This window comes from Haemorhous mexicanus, chromosome 4 (assembly GCF_027477595.1).
Source record: "Haemorhous mexicanus isolate bHaeMex1 chromosome 4, bHaeMex1.pri, whole genome shotgun sequence".
Classification (NCBI taxonomy): Eukaryota; Metazoa; Chordata; class Aves; order Passeriformes; family Fringillidae; genus Haemorhous; species Haemorhous mexicanus.
The window spans coordinates 37936738-37960323 of NC_082344.1; the positions used below are offsets into that span (position 1 = coordinate 37936738).

Sequence of the window (23586 nt, forward strand, 5' to 3'; positions counted from 1 at the left end):
AATACTGTAGTTTGTGTCAAGTATCTGCATACTAGGACAGTACAGAAAAGAGTTACAGAATATAGTTAATTGGCAGAGAGACTGAAACAATCATCTTTCCTCCCATGTCCCTGCTCTAGGAATGGTGTACATGGGAGGCATGGTTTATGCTGTTGGTGGTTTCAATGGCTCTTTGAGAGTTCGTACAGTAGATTCCTATGATCCAGTGAAGGACCAGTGGACAAGTGTTGCTAACATGCAAGACAGGAGAAGCACACTGGGAGCAGCTGTGTTAAATGGCCTTCTTTATGCTGTGGGAGGATTTGATGGGAGTACAGGTATGTTTGCCTGAGACATTTCTGAACAGCTTTGACTACTCTTAACATAATTGTTTCAAATTTTAATGCCTCTTTTTGCTGGTACTTGTGGTGAAACCAAGCATGAGGGTAGCCTAGCATCTTGTGGTGTGGAATGTCTTTAAGTGGTCACATCCCCCTACCTGAACAGAGGACTATTTGCTCCTAAGAGTTCAGGTTTAAAGACTAGTGAACTTTTGGCAAGTTTGCTTCCAGTATTCCTTCTATGGTCAGTGTCCTTAACTTGTGGAAGATATGAGAGAAAAATTATCTGGTCTGTTTAGTCCTGTTTGCATAGGAAATTGATCTCTGCATTTTCATGTAGTTTAAGATTATAATCAGCTTTTTCTGACCTGTGAGAAGGCTTTAGACATTCACTGTTCATTCTCTACTTAGATGAATTAAACAATTAGTGCAGAAGTGATCTTTTTGCTTAATAGCTATTATAGAATCATATGTAGGAGAAAGCATGTGTCTTAAATAAAAAGAAAGGAAATAATCCAGGGAAGAAGTTTTCACAGCTCCACAGAAGTTTTCAGTAATTTGCCCATTTTCAGACATAAAGTTGAGTTGACTCTAATTGCCTAAAAAGTTGTGCTTTATGTTCAGTATGTAACAATACTTAAAATGAAATCATTTGAATTTTCAGATATGAAGAGTTTTCTGAAAGCTAGATACTGTTGCACCTAGATTTATAGACATAATGTTACATTGTCTTCATAGGTTTGTCATCAGTTGAAGTTTACAACTTAAAGACTAACGAGTGGTTTCATGTAGCTCCAATGAACACAAGAAGAAGTAGTGTTGGTGTAGGTGTTGTTGGAGGTAAGTTGACAAATTATATAAAAAAGAATAGAGGAGAATGCAGTCATTTACCCTGCTAGTTTTTCTTATTTCTGAAAACATACTTCAGATTTATGTTTTTACTCAACCTTGTAATTGAAATGGTGTGAACAATATGTAATCATTCTGCTTGGCTTTGACTAGTTTTTAGCATAGTAGTTTTAAATTTTTTTTTCAGAGCTTCAGCTGTGCCTGAGACCAACTGAGGAAAACCTTGCTAAGCTCTAGGTTATGTGTGTCAGCAAAGTCAGAGAGCTGACGTGGTGACCTTATCATTTGGTCTTTAGTGATGCAGCACTGCTGTATTGTCAGCTCTGTTATCTGCAGCTGACCTTGCTGGCTGCATGCTGGGGACAATCCCAAGGGCAGTGCCAGGAAAACTGCTGACTTTTCAGTCAGCTTGGTGGTGAATAGCCTGGATGTCACTTGCACAGTGGAGGCCTGGCTTGGCTCTTGGATCTTAAAACGGTTTTAGGGGTGGGTGTCTGCTTTAACTGCATAGGAACAACTGCTGTTTCTAATCTGAAAAAGCAGACTGTGTGAGTGATTTTCAGCTATATTTCTGATATTCCTAGGAAGCCTATTTGTGAGCTTCCAGTATCAAACATTCTTGAACTAGCTTGCTTTTGAGCAATGCCTAATTTAAAACCTTCCCTTTGTATTTCAGCTAGGCAATTTAAAATCTTTTGACTTGTATTGTTGTTGTTAGATACTGGGTGCCTTTTACATCCTAAAAACAACAAGATCTGTGGCATGCTAACCGAAAGTGTTTACAGTATAGACTCTCAGTAAATGATTGACAGGTGCTGATTAGTAGCTAATTGGAGAGCAATGCCTTCCTCTTGGCCGATGTGGCAGTCCCTGCATGTACATTAGCAGCTGGCAGGCTCCTTTGGTTCCCCCAGGGAAGCTGTATGCTGTTGGTGGCTACGACGGAGCGTCACGGCAGTGCCTTAGTTCAGTGGAATGCTACGATGCCAATTCCAACGAGTGGAGCTATGTCGCAGAAATGAGCACGAGGCGGAGCGGAGCAGGTGAGTGGACAAGGATCAGCTGTCCTTGCAAGGATGAAAATTCGTGGGTTTAAAATGTATCTAAAAACATGAAAGGTAAGCTGAAGTCTGAATCTAATGGAATGTGCTAGTCCTAGATGGCTGATACACAGCACAACTGTTCCACTGAGTAAGATTCAGTCTGTTATGAGTAAATATCCCTCTTTGTTTTTTCATACTTTCATATTCCTCCTCTTCCCACAACTTCTGGTGGTTTTTAACATACAGACTAATATTCATGGATTGTAATAATCACTATCACCTCAATTCTTAAGTATCAAAATCTATACAGCAAGGATGAAAAAATGTCTTTTCTACAGGGATCTCTTTGCCAATTAGTGCTGATTATTAAAACAGGTTGACTTTACGTGTGAACTGTGACTAGGTTTCCACCTCTTTGGAGGACTTGTTCTGCATTCTGATTCACTGCAGGAAATTTTGTCCTTGTTCATTCCTAAGTTTGTATTACTGGTTTCATCCTATTACTTCCACTTATGTACCCTTTATTTCACCTTCAGTAATTCTTCTCATCACCTGGTGTTTGCATCCTCTGTACATGTACAGCCTACTGCATGTTATCCTTCCTTATCATTTAGCCAAGGTATATCCATTTATTTCTCTATAATCTTGACAATCCCTTCTCTCTTTTTTTTTTTTTTTTGTGGATTTCTTTTTTCCTTCTTGCAATTCTGAGTGTGTATATTTCTCTTTAAAGACATCTTTAAAAGTGCCTATGGTATTCCACTTTTGTTTAATGAAATGGTGCTTCCACAGCTCCAAATTGACTTTAGCATTTTCATTATCTATTAATATTATGGACTTGAATCTCATTTACTGTTCACTGTCCTCTATTTGTCTTTTGGTATTTCAGGTTTTTTCAACTCGCAGAAGTTGTTTTATTTCTCTAGATGCGTTCCCATGGACTTTTTCAAGTCAAATTCCATGATATTATTTTCTACATTTATTTTTTAGTAATTAAGTCACTTTTTTGCCAAGTACTTAGTGGTGGTTTTTAGCAACACCCTTCAAGTATCTACTGGTGGTTGCAATAATGTGCTTCATAACGGGAAGAGATATTGCTACAAATAAATCTGAATGGACTTCTAGTATGCTCAGTATATGATTAATAATTACCCCAACTTCTCATCTTACCTTCCATTATTCTTTGTTAACTCTGAACAGTTTTTACCTATGTGATAATGTTTAAATTAAGTTCAAATAATTTCAAAAGAAATCTATCAAAGTACTAAATTTGTTACTAAAATCAAGATAGTTTGTGATACTTCCACCATATCTGTACAAGATCAGCAAGCTGATAACTCTTATTACTAGAAGTCACATTTCAATTGTATTTCTAAACTAAAACTTGGATGATAATGAAGGAAACATGATACACTATACCTCAAGAAAACACAGTTGCCTTGTGAGACTTCTAGTAACTCAGTCTGTGCTTCTCGGAAGTCAATTCTGGATTAAAAACTGGACAGAGTTGCAGTAAGGGTACTGGAAAATATTCCTGTCTAATATTGGCAAGTTTTGAGGAATATATTTATATAAAATGGGCAAGGTACAAGAATAATTTTAAAGACAAATAGTGTTGGTGGGTTGTGACAAAGTTTTATTTTGCAATCTGCCTGCACACACATTTTGTTTCAGCATTTGGTGTTTATTTTTTGATACTCTGTTTTTGCAAACGTTGTGCATGTAGCCTATTTATATAGTAGATGTTTTCAGATTTTTTTTTTAATGTTGAATTTCTTCTACCACTCCTTAAATATACTAACTAACTACTGGGATCTTCCTGCCCCTCTCCTCTCTTCCCTTGTCCCTGTATTTGCTTATTCAACTCTCTTCTGCCTTTTACCTGGTCCACTGATTAAACAAAATGGAGAGGAAAACTAAATGTAGACAGTTATTCCAGATTCATATAATTGAGTAAAATAATCAACATTCTTCTGTGCCACTCCGTTAAATACATGAAAAATTACATTTTTTGCATGGAGGAGTGGGTAGTCATGTGAAAATCGTGGCTGTTGGTTGAGCTTGGCTGTAGAGGCCAAATAGCCAAACCCACCAGAACTGTTTCAACTGGCAATCAGTCCTGGTGGTGTTACGGGGGCTAACTAAAGAAAATTTTGTTCCTGTATTCAGCTTTTGGATGTCTGGTCATCTCAAAGAACTTAAGCTCATCTCTTTTGTTCCTACTGCTTCAGCTTCACTCAAAAGCAACTTTTCAGAGGTTAACCCTCAGTTACTCTTCTTTAGTACCCACTGCTTCTCAGTTGATCAATACGGGGACAGATCTGTTTCCAGCAACATATTGGGAGGAGGAACTTCAGATCCAGATATAGGCCATTTGGGAGGGCTGAGAGATATAAGACAGGGTCCTGAAAAATGGGCAGGAAAGAAAAATAACAAAGAAAAGAGAACTCAGAAGACGGCAACAAGAGGATACAGACGGAAGGAGCAAGAAATAAGGTAGGACCTGGAAACTGGGTGTGGGATTAAGGGAAAATGAAGCACCATGGAGGAAGGGAAGACATTATTAAAAATAAGGAGCTATGAAAGAAAAAAGTGGCAATGTGGCAGAGGGAAAGCTCTACACACTGAATAGGAAGGCCAGTGACTCTATTGAAGGCATGGGTGGGGGGATTTCTGTCACATCCCATATTTAAACTGAAAATATTAGCCCTCCTTCTGCAATGTTTAATTCTACAAAGGATGAATGTTGTACTTTCCTTTCTAATAAAGTGTGATCAGAGTGGGAAAAAGAAAAGTTGTCATACTATACTGTGGCATGATAGCTAGAAATAATAGCAATAAAATAGGAATTAAATTAACTGGGAAGGATATGGGGAAATGCTAGTAGTGAATATCATTGGTAAAGCCCTAAATAGCATGATTTATAAGTGTCCTGTCAAGAAGCTATTTTTCAGATTTACAGTACCAATTAGCTTCCATGTTTCCTTCCTCTCTTCTTTTAATTATTAAAATCAGTCTCTTTAATAAGAAAATTTAGTCATTTCAGCAGGAGTCATTTCTCTTCATATAGAAATGGCTCTTAAATACAAAATTAGTGATACGTTTTTAAAGATATTTCAGCTTGTTATTAAGGTCTTGGGGTTCTCTTTTTCCTTTTTTTTTTCTCCTTTTTTTTTTCTTACTTCCAATATTTTTTTTTCTTTGAGGGACTTTCCTGATTTTTTGCATTCATATTTCTTTCCCTTTAAAAAGATTTTAAGTGGTTCCATGGAATACTTTATGAGCTATCTTTGCAAATCTGTATCTCTGCTTTGAGTTTCATAGTCTTTAATGTGGCATTTATTAGATTTCCCAGTATACTTTCATAGAAGTGCTTTTTTAGTTGTCTTTATGGTCCATCACTCAGAAGTTTTAATGCAAAAAAAACCCCCTACATTTCTGAAATGTATTATGTTTTGGTTCTAATAATGCATTATAAAGGGAGTAATAAATAAACAGGCCTTTCTTTCTGCTTCCCCCATTTCCATCTTTTCAATACGTGCAGCCAAATAGCAAGTAGGTAGATGTAGCTTTACTCACACCTTCATTCCAAGCTCACAGATTGATAAACTTTTGTTGTAAAGTAAAGGAGACCTTAGGATTAAAGGACACCCTTTAAAAATCCTTTTGGATATTTTGATAACTGAAGCTTGGTTCAAAGACGCTTGGTGTTCTTCAAATCCCAGAGAAGGTACTCACTGCTAACTGTTTAATTCTGTTCCATCTGTTTACAAGGTATTCCAACACTTCAGTGGAAACATCCCTATTGTATAATGTCTATCCATTCAGCTTTTACCCTCTGTACTGCGCAGCTTTTACTTTCTAAAAGTTCACTTACACTTGATCATCCTGTCAGATTTCTGTTATGCTGGCTAAGCACATTGTCTCATTTACTGTCACTTCTAATTAGTCCTAAATTTCAACAAGCCTCATTTTCCTGCACGTCATTTTTCGTCCAAAATTTTCTAAATCTTCTGTTGCAGAACAGCTCTGGTCTTTGTATGCTGCGATATGGTAGATGGGCACGCAAGGCATTTTATCAGTGTCTTGCTGTAGTTAATGTCTCTCTGCTTTAATGCATCCTGACCCAAATGTTTTCTGAAATAGTTTCCAACATTGACTTAACGAAGGATTTGTGTTAGCTGACATATTTGTTGTTTCTCCTTTGTATCATTCAAATAAATCTCTGGTTAATTCTGCGTATTTTCATATGTTTGCAGGTGTTGGTGTGTTAAACAATTTATTGTATGCAGTAGGTGGTCATGATGGTCCTTTGGTAAGAAAAAGTGTGGAAGTGTTTGACCCCATTGCCAGTACGTGGAAGCAGGTTGCAGACATGAACATGTGCAGAAGGAATGCAGGTATGTACAACGATGACTAAAATTGTGCCAATGTCGATTGTGAATGGCATGTACCTGGATTTCTGCTGCTTTCATAAAAAAAACATGCTTTTGGGGGGGATGTGGGAGTCAATTACTAATTTTCATTTTGGTTTCCTGCCCTTTTTCAGGTGTTTGTGCTGTAAATGGTCTCCTGTATGTAGTTGGAGGAGATGACGGTTCCTGTAATTTATCAACAGTGGAGTATTATAATCCAACAACTGATAAATGGACAGTTGTGTCATCTTGTATGAGTACAGGAAGGAGCTATGCAGGTAAGGCATATAGATATTGTTAATACACTTTTTAAAGTATAACATTTGACAAAGCATCCACACAGAGTCCTTGTCTAAGGTAAAATCTAAGATAATAAAATGGGTAGGAAGAATCTGATGGTACATTTTGAATGATGACTTCAAATAATTACTCACTATAAAGAAAAAAAAAGGGATTAAAGTGTAATCAAGAAGCACATAAATGGTGAGTCAGAAAGATGATTCCAGTATGACGAGTTTTTTTAACAAGAAATATGTGTCTCAATCTAAGAGGTCCTATTCCAAAGTTCTTTGGGATTTGATATTTAGAAAATGAGCTGTTTCAGGAATCTTTTCCTTCAATAACTGCAGTTTTTCAAATGAGTTATTTAAGTGAATGTTAAGGATGTGTTTCACTGATAGCAAACTTAAATTTGATTAGTCACAGAAACTTTCATAACTTGGCACTGATTCAGACAGCTTCGTGTCAATGAGAAATTAGGGGAAAATATGTACATTGTTGCTGCTGCACAGTCAAATGCTATTTGCAATGTATCATATTAATTTTTTTCTTGATTTTAAAAACAATACTGCCTAAAGATTTATCCCTTTTTCTCCCCCTCCCTCTAGGTGTTACAGTTATTGACAAACCATTATGATCAGTAAAAGGATTTTCAACTTGATTATGCACTAGAAGCAGTCTTCAACAAGTGTATTTGAAGTGACTGAGTATCTAAGCACTTCTCTACTTGTAGCTGCACCTTGAGTCACAGTGGAAGATGTGACTGTCTACAATTACAGATGACAGATGATGAAGATTACTCTAGGTAGAAGCAATTTGTAGGATTATTCTGCAGTTGAGCAGAAGCTGATTGAACTTTTGAAGTCTGGTGGACCATTTTTTTTATTGCAAGGTCTTCAGAAAAAACCCAACACTTTCATAAGGACCGGCTTCTGTCAGTCATGACTGAGAAACGGATTGTGAGTGAAGAATGGTGTGTATTCTGGTGAAAGTAAATTTTTGTCTTATTTTTTCCAGAGACTAATAAATATATTTAAGGAAATGAACTGTCAGTCTTCATTGTAGGTACTGAATCCCACCTCAGTAATTCAAACTGGCATGGGGTACATTTGTTTCCTTTTATAAAACTTTTATTACGTAACTATACTACTATGTGCATATGTTTGTGTGAGCATAAGTTGCTCTCTACTGAAACTCTTCAAAACCTGATTTTACTATTTATAATTTGGCACAGTACTTTGAATATGTCAGTACTATGTTGTAAAACAGAGATGTATTTTTTGATATGTAACAATGCTTAACACTAATTCCCGCTGAAGGAGATCAGAGATGGTTTGACACTTCTTGAGCAGGTGTAATTTCAGTATCTTTTTAATAAAAATGTTGTCTGTACTTACAGGGTTTTTTTTTTCCTGTTCAATTTTGGTCACGTTTAGATGTTACTTCTTTTTTACCTTTGTATCCAAAAGGTGATCTGGCATGAAAATAACTGAAAATTTATAGTGAATGTATGCAATTGCATTGAACTTGCATGGTACAAAGGCCTATTTATGCGTGTAATCTCAGCTTCTATTAGCCGATATCTGAATACACTGTATATGGCCACGCTTATCCAGCAGCACATTTTTATTTGTTCTTGGATGGCCTCCTTTTAACATGACCAAAGCTACTGTCATATTTGAGACATTTTCTTCAAATAAAAGTTTGTACATTGTTTCCTAATGCCAACAGCTCGCTTAAAACTTGTGTTTCTCAATACAAGTCTCAATCCAAATAATCAGTGAAATAAACTGGGCGGGGTGGGGCGGGGGGGAAGGAGCGGGGAGAAGCTGGAGCTCTAAAGGTCGGAATGCCAACGAATTGAGAATTATTAAGGTTTAGGAGCCAGTCATGTGAACATCACTGTTTTGCCGCAGTTCTGTTTCTGAAAGCTGCGCCTGTCCGTGAGTGCACGAACGGCCACCATTGCCTTGCCGCGAAAGCGTCCGAGCTGTGACACTGCAGGTGACAGGGCTGGGAGTCACGTAGGTGCCCGAATTCCATGTGCGGTGTGGCGCACGGTGGGGCGAGGCGGCGGCTGCGAACAGGAACCTTGTATCGGAATTGCACACTTTCACCCGCATGACACCATCCCGGGAATGCGGCTGGGGCCGCTGCTGCCATGACGACACCGCCGCCTGTGCACTTCCATCTTTTCATTAACGCGGGAGCAGGGAGTGGGCACAGGCACCCGCAGGGGTGACACCGCGTCCGTCCGCAGCCGCGGTGCTCCTGCAGGCGAGCGCGGCGGGAGGCGGCAAGCGGCGGGCCCCATCCCGGTTCGGCCACGGCCGCTGCACGGAGCCGCTCCCGGCGCCGCTCCCGGAGCCGTGGCCGCGCCCGGGCGGGCCCCGCCCCATGGCGTCGTGCGCGTCACCTGCTGTCCGCCCTCCCCATTGGCCACGCGCCGGGGTCTCACTATCCTCACTCCACCCCTCCAGCCAATGGCCGCGTGGGAGCTGCCGCCGCGGCCCCGCCCCCCGCCCGCCTGACCCTGCGCCGCTGCCCTCCGCTGGCCAATGGGGTAGCGGGGGGCGGGGCCGCGGTGGCGGCCAATAGGCGGCGCGCGGTGGCGCGGGCGGCCCGGCGGTTGTTGTTGCGCACACGGAGCCGCTGCCGCCGCCAGGTGAGGGGCGAGGGTGCGGCCCGGGGTGCGGGGCTGCGGGTGCCGGGCAGCGGGCTCCCCGAGGGTCCCCATCTCTCCTCGGCATTCTCCGCGCGTGGGTGGCCTCTGCCGGTACGTGTCCGCCGCTTGGCGGGGCCGGGCGGGACGGAGGAGCCCCTGGGCAGCCCGGCTGCTGGCTCCTCGGCTTCCCGGCGGCGTGTTCGGGGGTGGCGGCCGTGGTTAAATTGCCTTGCGCGTCCGTCCGCCCGGGAGCTCGGGCTGTGAGCTGCCTCGGCGTCTGCTTCGATGCTTTTGCTGTCAATAAGAAGAGGCAGCGTCGCGATGCTGTTGCTAAGGAAGAAAAACGATAACTAATGTTGTTGGGTGTGCTGTTGTTGGCTTGGTGTGCTGCTTAATATGTGCCAGTTAATGACACAGTGGAATGGGCTGCCCAGGGAGGTGACGGAGTCACCCTCCCCGGAGGTGTTAAAGGAAAGACTGGATGTGGCACTTGGTGCCGTGGTCTGGTTGGTAGGATGGTGGTGGGTCAGGGGTTACAGGTGGGTCATGGTCATGGGATCCCAGAGCTCTTTTCCAGCCTGCAGTTACCTGATTTGTGTCGGATTGAGGAACGTGTTGAGGAACGGCTGAGGGAGCTGGGGGTGTTTAACCTGGAGAAAAGGAGACTCAGAGGCGACCTTATCACTCTCTGCAACTTCCTGGTGGGGGTCGGTCTCTTTCTCCAGGCAGCAACTGACAGAGCGAGAGGTCACAGTCTCAAGCTGCGTAAGGGGAATATAGGTTGGATATTAGGAAAAAGTTTTTCACGGAAAGGGTGATAAAGTACTGGAATGGTCTGCTCGGGGAGGTGGTGGAGTCACCATCCCTGGATGTGTTTAAAAAAAGACTGGATGTGGCACTCGGTGCCGTGTTTAGTTGAGGTGTTAGGGAACGGGTCGTACTCGATATCGAAGGTCTCTTCCAACCTTGTGATTCTGTGGATTTAGCCTAAGTGTACCAGCTGGGGACAGACCAGTGTCCTCTAGCCTGTGAGTTCCAAACCTGTGTGAGAGTGGAAGATGGACCTGTTAAAGGGGTTCAGAGGAGGGCACTGGAAGTGGTCAGAGGACACATCATCTGTGGGGAGAGGCTGGAAGAGTTGGAGGGGTTGTGCAGCCTGGGGAAGAGAAGGTTCAAGGGACACCATACTGTGGTACATAAAGGGAGCTTTTTTGCTAGGGCTTGTAGTGACAAAGCACAGGGCAGTGTTGTTAAACTAAAAATGGATAGGTTTAGATTTGGCATAAGAATGATACTTTTTACAATGAGAGTGCTGAGACTCTTTAACAGGTTGAACAGAAAAGTTCTGTGTATCCTATCCCTGGAAGTGGTTGAAGGCCAGGTGGGATGGTGCTTTGAGCCACTTGATGTCCTGAAAAATGTCCCTGCCCATCCCAAGAGGGTTGGACTGTAAATGATGTTTAAAGGTCCCTTCCAAGCCTAACCAGCAAGGAGCCTAATCTGTGGAAATGGCATGAGTTCAGGGCACCTGCAGAAATGCAGCCTCTGTGGTTTTGAAGCTGTGAGGAAAAGCCCATTACTGAGGGAAAGGTGGATTGCCTCAAGCCAGCTGGGGTGTTGATGTAATTTGCAGGGATTTTGGTTCACAGCCATGAGAAAAATGGGACCAGATAATCAAGAAATCACAGTTAATTAAAAATTAAAACTAAATATTTTTTGAACCTTCCCATTGCTCTTTCAGTACAGAATATAATTATCCTGCAAAAGCCTTGAAATAAAAATTTGGCTAGTAATTAATATTTCTTTATCCTTTTCCTCCCTTGACATAATCTCAAAACCCAGGAGCTGATTGCCTTACAAATTGTTTTGCCTCTCAAACCAATCTAAAGCTTTGTTCTTTTAGGCTATTCTGTATGAAGAGAATCTGTCTTTCCTGTCCTTTCTCAGCTTTTACTTTAAGACTAGGTAACAACTCTATCATGTAATTTTTTTTTCTCTGAAGATTAACTTCTGTTTATTGAATTTTTCTCCAGATTTGCAGGTTACTTACAGACAACGACAGAGGAACTGTAATTGTGATGTTTTAAGATTGAACCATGGCCATGAATGACAGCGTTAATATCTTGAACTCTGCTTATCTGGCAGTGGAATATATAGACTCCTTCTTACCTGACAATCCCCTGCAGCAACCATTTAAAAATGCCTGGAATTACATGCTGGATAACTACACAAAGTTCCAGATTGCAACTTGGGGATCACTTATAGTTCATGAAGTTGCATACTTTTTGCTGTGTGTACCAGGATTTATCTTTCAGTTTATACCATACATGCAAAAGTATAAAATTCAACAGGTAAGAGAAAGTTATGAAGTGTACACTGACTTGTCTTTGAGCCTGTCAGACAGAGCATGCAATCACAGTATCCTGTGTATCATCACAATATCCTCAATGTATATGGTTCCATTTCATCTGTCACTTGGACATCCTGGGAACAATAAAGTAAATTTACTCTGTGTATGAGAAGAGAAAGAGGAAGAAAAGGAGGGTTTTTTTTTTTTTCTCCTGAGGAAGGGTTATGTTTTCCCCCATGGTGTTATAGAGAGGAAAGGGTATGACAGTCTTACTGTTAGTAAAGTTTTATATACATAGTTCTTATATCAGAAAGGGAAGGTGAATAGAATTCTGGCATCTGGTGTTAGAGGTGTGTCTTAGTTGTATGAAATAATTTCATGGTGTGCTTTTTTTAATAGCAGTGCTCTTCTTTGAAGTACCTCTATGCACATGCTCTTGAAAGGATTTTGAAATATTTTTACAATGAAGAAAGCCTGCGATGGATTACACACTCCTAATTGGAGGCAAAGGCATATCCAGTATCTAAAGATAATTGGTTTCCCCATGTTCATTATAATTTGAATTAGAAATTAATAACACCAGCTTCTGAAGTTATTGCAGTAATTGATAGAATGTCTCCCTGCAAAAATGGAATGTTTTCAAGACAATTATTTCTTCAAAAGCTTGTCTCTTCAGCCTCTTTTTGTATTATCTTAGCAATGGAAATGCATTCTGTGGTGAGGAAGGAAAGAAAACTTGGATTGTGTTAAACTGTTGAGTATGAAATGTTCCTGCTAACTATAAACACTGAAAAAACAAAAATAGTTTGGAGGTGTCTGACAAGACAGCTTATCTTAAAACACTAGCCTAGAAAAATGAGGTTTTGATAAAACTGAATCCAGTCCCCTGTTATTTGTGTTGCCTGAGTTAATCTGTATTACTGGAAGGCATCTGTCTTCCAAGGTGAAATTAAACTGACTCCAAATGAATTTTTGGAGCACTTCGCTTGTGTACAACAGGAACATGTAACACAATTAATTCTTTTTGCTTCATTTTAGGATAAACCAGAAACATGGGAAAAACAGTGGAAATGTTTCAAAACCCTCCTCTTCAATCACTTCTGCATTCAGCTCCCCCTGATTTGTGGTACCTATTACTTCACAGAGTATTTTAACATCCCATATGGGTGGGAAGATATGCCGAGATGGTATGTAGATTTTTCTGATATGATGATGCTGAGTTACATACAGTTGAAGGCAGAATATTTAACAATTAGTGTTCTCAACTCTAATAGGAAATAATTTTTTGGCAATGTAAACTGTGTTTGTTCATCATCCTTCATTTGCTGCTTAGCTGCTGTTAGAGCTAATTAGAATTTTCTAAGTTTTTTTTAATGGCCCCAAGCTGTTTTAATCTTTGGGAAAGAAGAGGGATTAGGAGTAAATTTATGGAAGCAAAGCAAGATTCCTGGCAGGGTGGGTTAAATGTTAGACTGGGGGTTTTATTTATCTAAATTTTTTTATTCCTCCTAAGTATCTCTACCATCCACCTTGTTTTATATCTTAGCAGAAGAGTGTTGCTCAAAGGAGAATGTATCAAGGTTTCACACCTTCTGTGGTGGTTCTCTGTAGACTGCATTTGTAATAGTGAAATGACAGCTTGTTACACTAACTGTGGGTTAACACTAACTGAAGTGAGTTAACGTGTGCTCACTCACTTCAACATATCAACTGATGAGCTGATAAGCACCACAGCCTTTTTACCCAGTAATTTGTATTTTTTTATGTTAAAAAAGCAGTGGTGCACTGCTCTTTAGTCCGTAATAGGTATAAACATTCCTGACCATTATTAGCATATAAACTATATTCTCTTTCAGAAACATATGTCTGCTAGTATTTTCTGTAACTAATAGATCTTCTGCTTTTTAAAGGTATGTTCTGGTTGGCCAGTGTTTTGGATGTGCAGTGATTGAGGATGCCTGGCACTATTTTCTGCATAGATTACTGCATCACAAGAGAATATACAAGTATATCCATAAGGTTCACCATGAGTTTGTTGTATGTATTACTTGATTTTTTTTCTTTAATAATAGCTTTTAGTATATGTCTCATAGAGCTTACTTAAGCATCTCATTTGAAAAACCTAAGAATTTTGCATTCCTTTGACAGTGTGGTTAGATGCCTTTTCTTGGGCACTTTGTCAAGAGCAGTCATCCATTTTGTTTCTGAAAACACCTCCTGTAATTTGATTTCATTTCAGTGAAATGAAAGATCACACTCTTGCTAAAGTTTGAAGTTGAAGTGGACTTTTAAAAATGCAGATATAGGTCTCATTGTAGGGGAAGGGAACCAGTCTGGATTTGGTTGTTCATCAGTTCTTCACCACGCGGGCTGCTACCCAGAGCGTATGAATCCCCAGAATGTGATCAGACAGGCAGCTCTTGCACAACCTCAGTGTGCATCATGTACTAGGTTCAAGGAAGGGATTACAGCTCTGGATGAGGGCTTCTGGAATTAGTATGGCCCATTGTGCAATTCAAATACTCAAATATATCAGGAGCATGCATTTTGAGTGGTTCTGTATTTAGTGGTGTTGGAGCGGGCATTGAGTGCCAGGCAATGGACCAGACTTGGCTGGAGCCAGGTCAGATCCAGCAGTGCTTGCACTTTGTAAATGATAGTGATGTGTTTAGGAGGCACTGCCTGGGGAGCCCAGGAGTCAGTGCTGTGTGTTTCTGTGCTGCTGTGTATAACCTAGGCTGTGCCAAAAGGAAACTGCAAGCTGCTGGGTCATGGATGCTTTATGCATGCTGCCAGCAATAGAGGAGCTTGGTATGGATTGATGCATGCATATGTACAGACATCTGCAGCAGCAGCTGCTCTCTTCCTCTTGCACTTGGCAGCCCCTCAGGTCTCTAGCTGGAGCAGCTTTTGGCCATTATTCTTGAGAATGGTTAGCAGTTCTCACAGAAGCGATCTGTAGCCTAATGGCTGCTTCACTAAAAACTTTCCCTGACAGTAAAAAGAGATTTTTAAAGAGTTTTTAAAGTATCCTTTAGGATAGAGTGGACTTATTTTTTTTTTTCTGATGATCTTATTTATAACCTTCTGCCTTAGGTTAAAATTTTTTAAACTGTTCTTTGTGTATGGTGTTCTGTGATTGAAAACTCTTTAGAATGTCTTTTTTTGCTAAACCAAATGTTGGAATGACTGGTGTGTGTTTATGTATATGTTTGATATCAATCTCAAAATCACATTTGAGGGGTACAAATTTATTTTAAAAAGTGGTCAAAGATGAGGGATGTTTTATTTTGATAATAAATTTCTAAGTGAGTCCTGCTTCTGAGAATATTTTGGCTTCCTTCTTTCTTCTGCTTCCAAGACTGGATGTATAGGAAAGCTGATAGGAGTTTGCCAAACACTTTTAATATTCCTGAAATAACGCTTTGTCCTGGGGTGATGGTAAGCCTAAACAAAAGTTTTCAATTTTTCAGCTAATAGTGAAGTGTTTGGAATCACTAATAGACTGATAATCCTTATGACCTTGGAATACTGTTTTTGCAAAGAGGAGCTGAATATGTATGTTATGGCCCTTGCTCAGTCATACCATTCCCTTGGCCCACAGGATTTTTCTGTTTGTCCTGCTGTATTCTCTTGGGGTACTGGGAAAGGGAGAGCATTGCAAAATGGTGCTTCTGATTTGGGAGTACATGAAACTGAAAATGGTGACTGTTCCCTGTCTGTTATCTTTTTCTAGTCTCCATTTGGAATGCAAGCAGAATATGCTCATCCTCTGGAAACACTGATCCTTGGAGCTGGCTTTTTTATTGGAATTGTTGTTTTCTGTAACCACGTGGTTCTTCTGTGGGCGTGGGTGATCTGTCGCTTGATGGAAACCATTGACGTACACAGGTGAGGTGCTCGTTGCTTCTTAATAATTGTTTTTTTCTCTTGTCCCTACGTCAGTCTCAAACTCACCTGTCTCTGTCGCTGAGATGTACTTTTATTTTGCACTAAAATGCATTTCTGTGTCTTATGAAGAACGAGACAACCTGGGGAGTTATCACTCTTCTCTGTTTTGAGGTAGTATTTGAGCAGGTCTTGCTAATTGAAAGAGTGTGGACTATCAGCTAGAGCATCTCAAGGAGGGTTAGAGAAGCTAGGCACCTGATTATGATGTCTGGCTATTGCTATTTGGTGTGCAAGTGATCTTATATATATTGGAATACCAAAAATCAATTACCAAAGGTGATATTCCAGCCAAGAGTTCTTTCTGTTTAATATTTTGTCAGACTGTTTTCATACTCAAGAGAAACTTCATGCTCTGTGACTCTCTTTAAAACAAATGCATGCATTTCTTTTGTTTATTTAAAACAAATGCATACATTTCTTTTGTTTATTTGTTTGTTTATTTATTGTGAATAAAAAGGACAAGACTTCATGTTGCTGTAGTAGAACTGACAAATTTGGCTCCAAAATCTTAGGGCAAATCCCAGTAGGCTTAGTTTAGTTCATCTACACATGAATGAGATTTTCTTTCCTGTGTTCAAGAGGCAGGAGACACTAATAGTTTATTTTTGAAATGATAGTATTAACACTTGACTTTGCATTTGTAAATATATTATGAAGCACATAGTGTCTTATTGCAAGTTGAGTATCAGGTGTTTCAATGGAGCATAAGCTACCGGTAAATTCATGGTATAAAGCATTCCAGGTTTAGTCATGTTTTGCTTGTAGAGTTCCCAGAGTATATGTTGTGATATACCATAAACTCACTGAGAAAAAATACAAATTTTCTATTATAATTATCATTTTAGCTTGTTCTCCACATGAGGGGTTTGTAATGAATTGCCTTGCACTCTCCCCACTAGGTGGTGGTAAGAGGCTTTGCAGTACTACCAAGCAAAGGAGTTGGAATCCCTCTAAAGCACACTGTTCTGCTTTTAATCTTACTTTAATCATATATTTGGATTTTAAACATTTTAAGAACTTGCAGTAAGCTGAAAATAAGAGTAGGCATACAATGATTGTTGATTTGAGATGCTCTCTGATGAGCTGCTGTGCTGATGGCCATAGCTTGCACTTAATGTTACTTCTTGTTCCTCCTTCCTCCCTCTAAGTTAAAACTGTTAAGCCAGCAGGAGGGCAGCCACTGTGATTTTTTTTTTTTTTTTAAGTTACCTGCTTAATTTTTTTTTTTTTAACTGCCTAGTAAAGTGAGCTGAAAAGCAAGTTCCATAGCCATTGTGGGATAATTTATGGAGTCATTTGGCTGGGAGTGGAGGGAACTTGTTTTCATGTTAAGCCAGTATCATAGTGATTACCTTAGGACCTAAGAATACTGTAAAATATATTTCTTTCATAAAAATGACAAGTTAATGTCTATATTTTGTAGTTTATGTCTCAGAAAAATCCTTACCCTAGTTGCTTTTCTATTTTTTGCTGCCCTGTAGTGGCTACGATGTCCCGCTGAACCCTCTCCATTTGGTGCCTTTCTACGCTGGGGCCCGTTTCCATGATTTCCACCACATGAACTTCATTGGCAACTACGCCTCGACCTTCACATGGTGGGACAGACTCTTTGGTACAGACTCTCAATTCATTGCCTACCAAGAAAAAGAGAAGAAGAAACAATGCGTCACGAAGAAGAAGGCTAACTAAATTTCCAGTGTAAAAGTCAACTTTTGCTTTTCTGTGAAGCAAAATAGTGATTGGGTGTTTAGCATAAATCTTGTTCCCTGGCTACTAAGAGGTAGGGAAAAACAGTTAATTGAACTGCAGTATCTTTCTAATGGGAATGTTTTCTATTTTATACATAAGTACTGCATATATTTTAACTACAGATTTAAAGATGATGGAAAAAACTAGAGACGATTTGTGTCTTATCTTTTTTTTTTTTGACAAGAAAAATCAGTTTTATCTATAATGTTGCCCATTTTTGGATCTGGGTAGAATTATGTATGTACACTGAAGTTGGTCTTAGTTTTTTTAAATATATATTCTTGAATTTATAATATCAAATAGCAGAAGTTATTAACTAGCATCAGCACTGTATTATTTAAATATTGGGTAAAAGTTGCTTAAAACCAAAACGTCTGTTACTAGGAAGCTTGGACAGGTCTTTTGCACACTGGATAATGTGAACTGCTAATAACAGAATACCTGGCTAAACATGAGTTATCAGAGACATTCCTGATCTAGATTTATTATGTTATTTAGATTACAGGTAAAACAAATAGAAATTTTTATTTGAAGACACTGGTTTTTGCTGCTCTCTTGAAGCTGGTCTGTCAGTGTATTTAGCATTTACATTACATTCTTCTCTGTGTTGTAATTTGCTGATCTGACTTGTTGCTATATTTGCACTTGTGACTGATGAAATAAACGTGGTTTGGTTTGATGTGTGTATTATACTTTTCATATGCTTTTAAACATAAAGCTGAGATAAAACCATGAAGGATACAGGGTCTTTCTCTCCATCTCTTTAATGAAGAAGCATTATTTGTTAGGATGGTTTGCAGCAGTGCCATCTGTTAAACTACTTACAGAGGCAACAGTGAGAAATGGAAGCAGAGAACACATAAATTCTGCCGCTTTTTGTTTTGAAGGACTTGGATACATATCTGCTCAATGTAGCAGTGTCTTTTGGGATGAGGGCATTCTCATGCTGCAGCTTGATCACAAGCTAGACTCTCAAAATCTGCTGCTTGAGTTGCACTAGTCACAGAAGCTGTAGTCTAATATGTTGGAATCTACTACAAGTGTTTATCTGTTGCACGGGAAATAACAGTGAAGCATTTCAGAAGGGCTTAAACCCCTAAAAGATCTTCCACTTCATACTGTCATGTCAGCTGTTCTTCAGACTTCAAATACCACTTCAACTACTCGACAAGTCCCTTACACAACTTTTCAGTGTTTTGCTTACTCAAGAACACACCTGAATTTTAGTGCTGCTTCACATGCAATCTGGTATAACTGTCAAAACAGACAATCCAGTGAAAGTGCAGACAGATCAGGCTTCTAACATAAAGCAGGGTGTTAATGACATGCAGAATGACTCAGATATTACTTGAGATGTGAAAGTAGTTCAGATTCTTCTTCTGTATGTGTTTTGTTAGGAGCTTTTACTTCTTTATCTGTATCTCTGTTGAAATACAGTGTTCGTCCTCTTCCCTCTGAAAAGAAGTAAAAAAATATATTTGACTATGGCAGGTGAACAGAACTGAAATCCCTGTCTTGTTCAGTTTTTAGCAGGGACTGGTACTTAAGCCTTGCTGAATCCATCTGCACTGCCTGCCTGAACTCTCTGTGGTGGAAGCAGCCTCTTTAATCAGATTTCAAAGATGGCCATTATCCTCTGCTTTGTCAACTTCCACTCCCATCCTGCAGCTTCAGCTATACTTTGCTTTATTTGACTGAAGCATTAGCCTAAAAACAGAAGGAGCTTTCAGGGCTTCAGCTTTTCCCTGTGAACATCATTCTACTCCTTTGTTCTCAGCCTGCTGGCTTATGCCTCCACTCACACTGCCCCAAATTATGCACAACTGGGAGCCACTTGCTTAAATATTCCAGTAAAGGTATTTGTAAAAGCTTGGTGTCTCCTCAGCTATTGGAAAGCTGAAGCAAAGTGCTAAAAACATGATGAGATTGACTTACAAAGTTATAATGTATATTCCATTCTTCAAGAGGTTTAAAAATAAAGAATGCAGTTTAAACATGCATCTAGGGAAGCAAGCATGGGGGGTTTTTGGACCTTTTAAAATTAGTTGAATCCATGTTTTTCTGACACCCATTGCTATTTTAGTTTTTTGGGTTATTTTATGTATATCCTTAGTGTACAGTGGGATCACATCATTGCTTTTGATCTTCTTTCTTTAACAAAACCCTAGAGAATTGTGCAAGCTGTGCTTTATAAATTTCTTTTTGTGGAACAAAAATGTACCTGCTGAACCTCTCAACACAGAAACTTGCATTTGAAAACCACAGGCTTGTTTTCTTCAGGACTCAGATGGGCCTGCATTTTACCACCACCCTACTGCTTTTTCAAATGTAGGACCCTGTATTTATTGCTGAATGTGATGCTGGCGCATAATTGACCTACCTCATTACTTTGTGTCTTTTATACAAATGAAGAATTGTGTGAGGAAATTACAGTTTTTAGATTTTAAGCCCTTATTAAATGAGGCTTTATTGACACACCCCCCCCCCCCCCCCCCCCATATTTTGTGAGTCTACAGAGTATGTGCAGATCTGAAAATAAAGAGGTTTTTGTGCAATAGTAAAAAAAGATACACATATGGGTTAACAGTTTTGGGTCTTCATAATGCATAACAAAACCTTACACTATCAGTTGTCCTTTATCTTCTTTAACAAGGAGACAGATTTAACTCTCAAGTATGGTAGGACAGGGGAATCAGTGGGGGAGGAACACTTTCCACTACATTATCTTTCCCTGAAAGTCTGGTTTAGTTTAATTAAAGCTCATCTGTGGGAAATAACAGATGAGTGCTGTGCCTTTAGGATATGACAATAATTAAGTCCTATGTAAACCATGAATTAATTTCTTGGAGTTAATGTCAAAAAACCCCATGGAAACTGGAAAAGTATTATAAACTTTATTATAACAATTAGGATTGCAAAATAATCAACTGCTTTTGGCAGCTGATGTGAAATACAAAATAAGGTGGTTTATTTTACACTACAGCACAGTGTGCTAGAAAATATTAATACTGATATTGTGATTATAAGATTATATCACTTCATTTATTTTCCTCAGAGTTATGTTACGTTTTGTGATAATTTTTTAAACTGATATGTTTCTAGATTTTTAATATTCATTTTTGTTGAAAAATTACCTTATTGAAACTTTCATTTTGGCTACTGATAGTTATTGTTAACCACAGTGTCTGGTTAATTGCCTCCAAATTTCTGCCCCTATTATGGATGCCTCTCTTGCTCTGGCAGCTGCACCCCCCCTGGCAAATCTTGTTCATTGAAACCTGTAACTGGCCGGTCCAGGGGCAAGGCAACTTTGTGTCATTAGTTCTTGCTATAATTTTCTGTCTGTGAAGGTAGTAAACACAGTAGTCAAATCACTTTTCAATTTACTTTTCACCAGCTCACCAGATGGTATCATCCTCCAGGGTAAGGCATTCCCTCTGTTTCTCAAATCACTTCTTTGGCTTGTCTCTGAATTTTCAGTTTTGTTTCAGCTGTAGATATCAGAACTGTGGGTCCACGTTGTTCTCTCTCTTAGACCACCTTGTGATACAATCACATACTCCCACTTAATCATTATCTTTCTGTCTAAGCATTGCACTGCAAAATACAGTCATTACCCAGCTTTAATGATCTCTCGATGCTTCTGGCAATGCTGCTTGCCAGACAGTCATCTGTGTTTTACATTTCTTGCTCTTAAGTGTAATTCACAATTTGCTGCTCTGAAATATTTAAATGTGCTTGACTTACCAAGTAAATCACATTCCAGAGCTGCTATATTTTTATTATTCACCATACTTTGTCATCCACACATTTTAATCAGTTATGATTCACATTTATGTAATCACTGAATAAATTAACCCTTGGACTAGAAATACCAGTCCCTGGGGAAGACCAGAAGAATGTTCCTCTAAGATCATGATTCACCACTTTTAAAAAGCCCTATCAGCCAGTTTTTCAAGCCCTCACCCCGATCCTGCATGGCAGTTTCTCAGTGTGAGTACTTGGCACCAGAGCCAGGCTGTAACATCTCTCAGAAACAGCATTCCAGTTCAATATCCAGGACCTAGCATCATCCCAGGAACAGTTCTTACTCCTGCAAACTTGAACAAGAGGCAGCAATAAGTCACTGCTATTTGTGAAGGTGTAAATGTCAAATACATTCTGTATGAAATTGAAGTTGCAGTCTATAGAGTATCGATGCAGAATTGTTACATGTATAGGATGGTCACCACTCAGCAAGAGAACAGCTCTAAATACCTGATAGGGTTGGGTTTCAGTAACATGTGTGAGTAGTCTAACAGCTGGAGGCAATAAAAGATTTGGTCTTGCAGTAAAAAATTTGGAAGGTGGGAGGGTTTTTTCCCCTCTCCTTTTCTGTAACCTCCTGCATAAGTGACTTCTCTGTATTTTTATTATTAAATTTTTTCTTGGTAATGGTGTTTCTTTTGCCCTGCCTTACATTAATGACCTTCTCAAGGTACTGGAAAAGCCTCAGCTTCCTATATCTCAACCCTGTTTTGCAAGTTTATCCAAGTAATAGAGCCACTGAGTTATGCAAGACATATTGAAGGTTGGAAATAGATGCTTCTGTCTTGAAGACACAGCTTCAAGTGACCACAGCTGTCAGGTGTAGTATATGGGAATATAATCAGCACTCTGGTAAGTTTTGTAAAATCTTCTAACACTTTCAGTTATCTCTATCTCCTTGCCTGGTTTGTCAACACTGAGATCAACTGTTCTCTCTTTTAAATTGATGGGGTAATTTTATTCCTAGCATTAAAACTTCTTTCCAAAGACAAACCAGAGAAGTTTACTGTTTCCATGCTGTATGTATTAGCAGTAGTTTGTTACTAATAATGTAAATATCTGCTCTCAATCATAGAGCATTTTAGGATTTCTGATGTTCCATATGTTTTAGGAGTTTTAGGAGTTCTGATGTTCTTCAGTTGTTTGTAATGGGCATAGATTTAGGGTTATCTTTCTGATTAATAAAAGGAAATAGTTGCCTTAGCCTTTTTGTCTTGTCACACAAATAAAAAAAATGTTCAAAGACTTGTAAGTCTTGTTAGCAAAATTCTGTGAGTGAGTTTATTTTGGAAAATATTCCTGGTGAATAATGATTTGCTGAAAAAGACAGATTCAGGCAAGTCAAAAGTATTGGAATATTTGATTCAGCAAATTCTATTTGGCCAAAGGAATGAAGCAATCTGTAAATATGTGAGTGTTATATGTATGTTTTGTGTACATGTAGATTTGTCTATAAATAAGTACTTTGGGAAATGCTTTTTTTTTTTTTGTAATTACCAAATTATTTAGGCTGTGTCTGTTGGCAAAATATAACTTACTATTTGCTGCACTGTGTTCAGATATAAGAGAGAGGTAAAGGAGATTTAAAATCTGTTGATCAGTAGGTTTCCTGGAGCACTTGTGCTCTACTAACTGCTCTTGTTACTATCAGCTTACAAGGCCATGCCCAAGTGCCTGGTTTTGCTTACAGGCTGGGAATGCCCTTGGGGTTGGAGCATTCCTCTGAGACTGAGGCAAGTGCCAAAACTTTTTACATATTACAAAGAAATTTAGCTTTTGAAGATAATCATCCCTGAACTATGGAAAATAGGAGGAAGGATTAGATACAAAGGAAGACATCAATTTATTCCTCCTACTCAGTTCTGCATATGCTCCTATGCTGTCTGAGAATTTAAACATTGTTTTATAATCCCTTATTAAAAATAAATTAGTATGTGTGAACTCAAATATTTGATAGTATGTAAACCACCCCGCTTTACACAAGATATGCATGTGTTTTTATACATACACATTGTCTTAAGTTTTTTGAGAGTGGGGGTGAATAAATATGAAAACAGAAGTAAATCCATTCAGATCTAGGTGTGAGACTACTTTTATGTAGTGGAATAATAATTCACTGCTGGAGGAGATGAAAATAAATAGACGATTTCCCAGCCTA

General features: G+C 39.2%; 2 protein-coding genes across 4 annotated transcripts in view; both read left to right on the forward strand.

Moving 5' to 3' along the window:
* Positions 1 to 8634, forward strand: part of KLHL2 (kelch like family member 2) — a 54002-nt gene extending 45368 nt beyond the window's left edge. For both annotated transcript variants that reach the window (XM_059844486.1, XM_059844487.1), the window contains 6 exons: positions 120 to 317; positions 1059 to 1160; positions 2084 to 2212; positions 6472 to 6612; positions 6762 to 6905; positions 7515 to 8634. In XM_059844486.1, the coding sequence (XP_059700469.1) occupies positions 120 to 317; positions 1059 to 1160; positions 2084 to 2212; positions 6472 to 6612; positions 6762 to 6905; positions 7515 to 7543 (743 nt within the window). In that variant the 3' untranslated portion in view covers positions 7544 to 8634. The remainder of the gene's footprint in view (positions 1 to 119; positions 318 to 1058; positions 1161 to 2083; positions 2213 to 6471; positions 6613 to 6761; positions 6906 to 7514) is intronic.
* Positions 8635 to 9476: 842 nt separating this feature from the next.
* Positions 9477 to 18300, forward strand: MSMO1 (methylsterol monooxygenase 1). Of its 2 annotated transcripts, none has more exons than XM_059844489.1 (6): positions 9477 to 9571; positions 11605 to 11922; positions 12960 to 13108; positions 13832 to 13958; positions 15658 to 15812; positions 17354 to 18300. In XM_059844489.1, exons 2-6 carry the CDS (start codon positions 11668 to 11670, stop codon positions 17559 to 17561), a joined length of 894 nt encoding a protein of 297 aa, XP_059700472.1. In that variant the 5' UTR covers positions 9477 to 9571; positions 11605 to 11667; the 3' UTR covers positions 17562 to 18300. The 2 variants fall into 2 exon arrangements, with proteins under 2 accessions (XP_059700472.1, XP_059700471.1); XM_059844488.1 differs by having other exon boundaries at positions 9543 to 9682.
* The last annotated feature ends 5286 nt before the right edge of the window (positions 18301 to 23586 follow it).

Excerpts from the sequence above, each read along its gene's own strand:
- MSMO1 (XM_059844489.1), top strand. The coding sequence starts at position 11,668 with ATGGCCATGAATGACAGCGTTAATATCTTGAACTCTGCTTATCTGGCA. Across the intron at positions 11,923-12,959 it reads AAAAGTATAAAATTCAACAG|GATAAACCAGAAACATGGGA; the intron begins GTAAGAGAAAGT and ends GCTTCATTTTAG. Across the intron at positions 13,959-15,657 it reads AGGTTCACCATGAGTTTGTT|TCTCCATTTGGAATGCAAGC; the intron begins GTATGTATTACT and ends ATCTTTTTCTAG.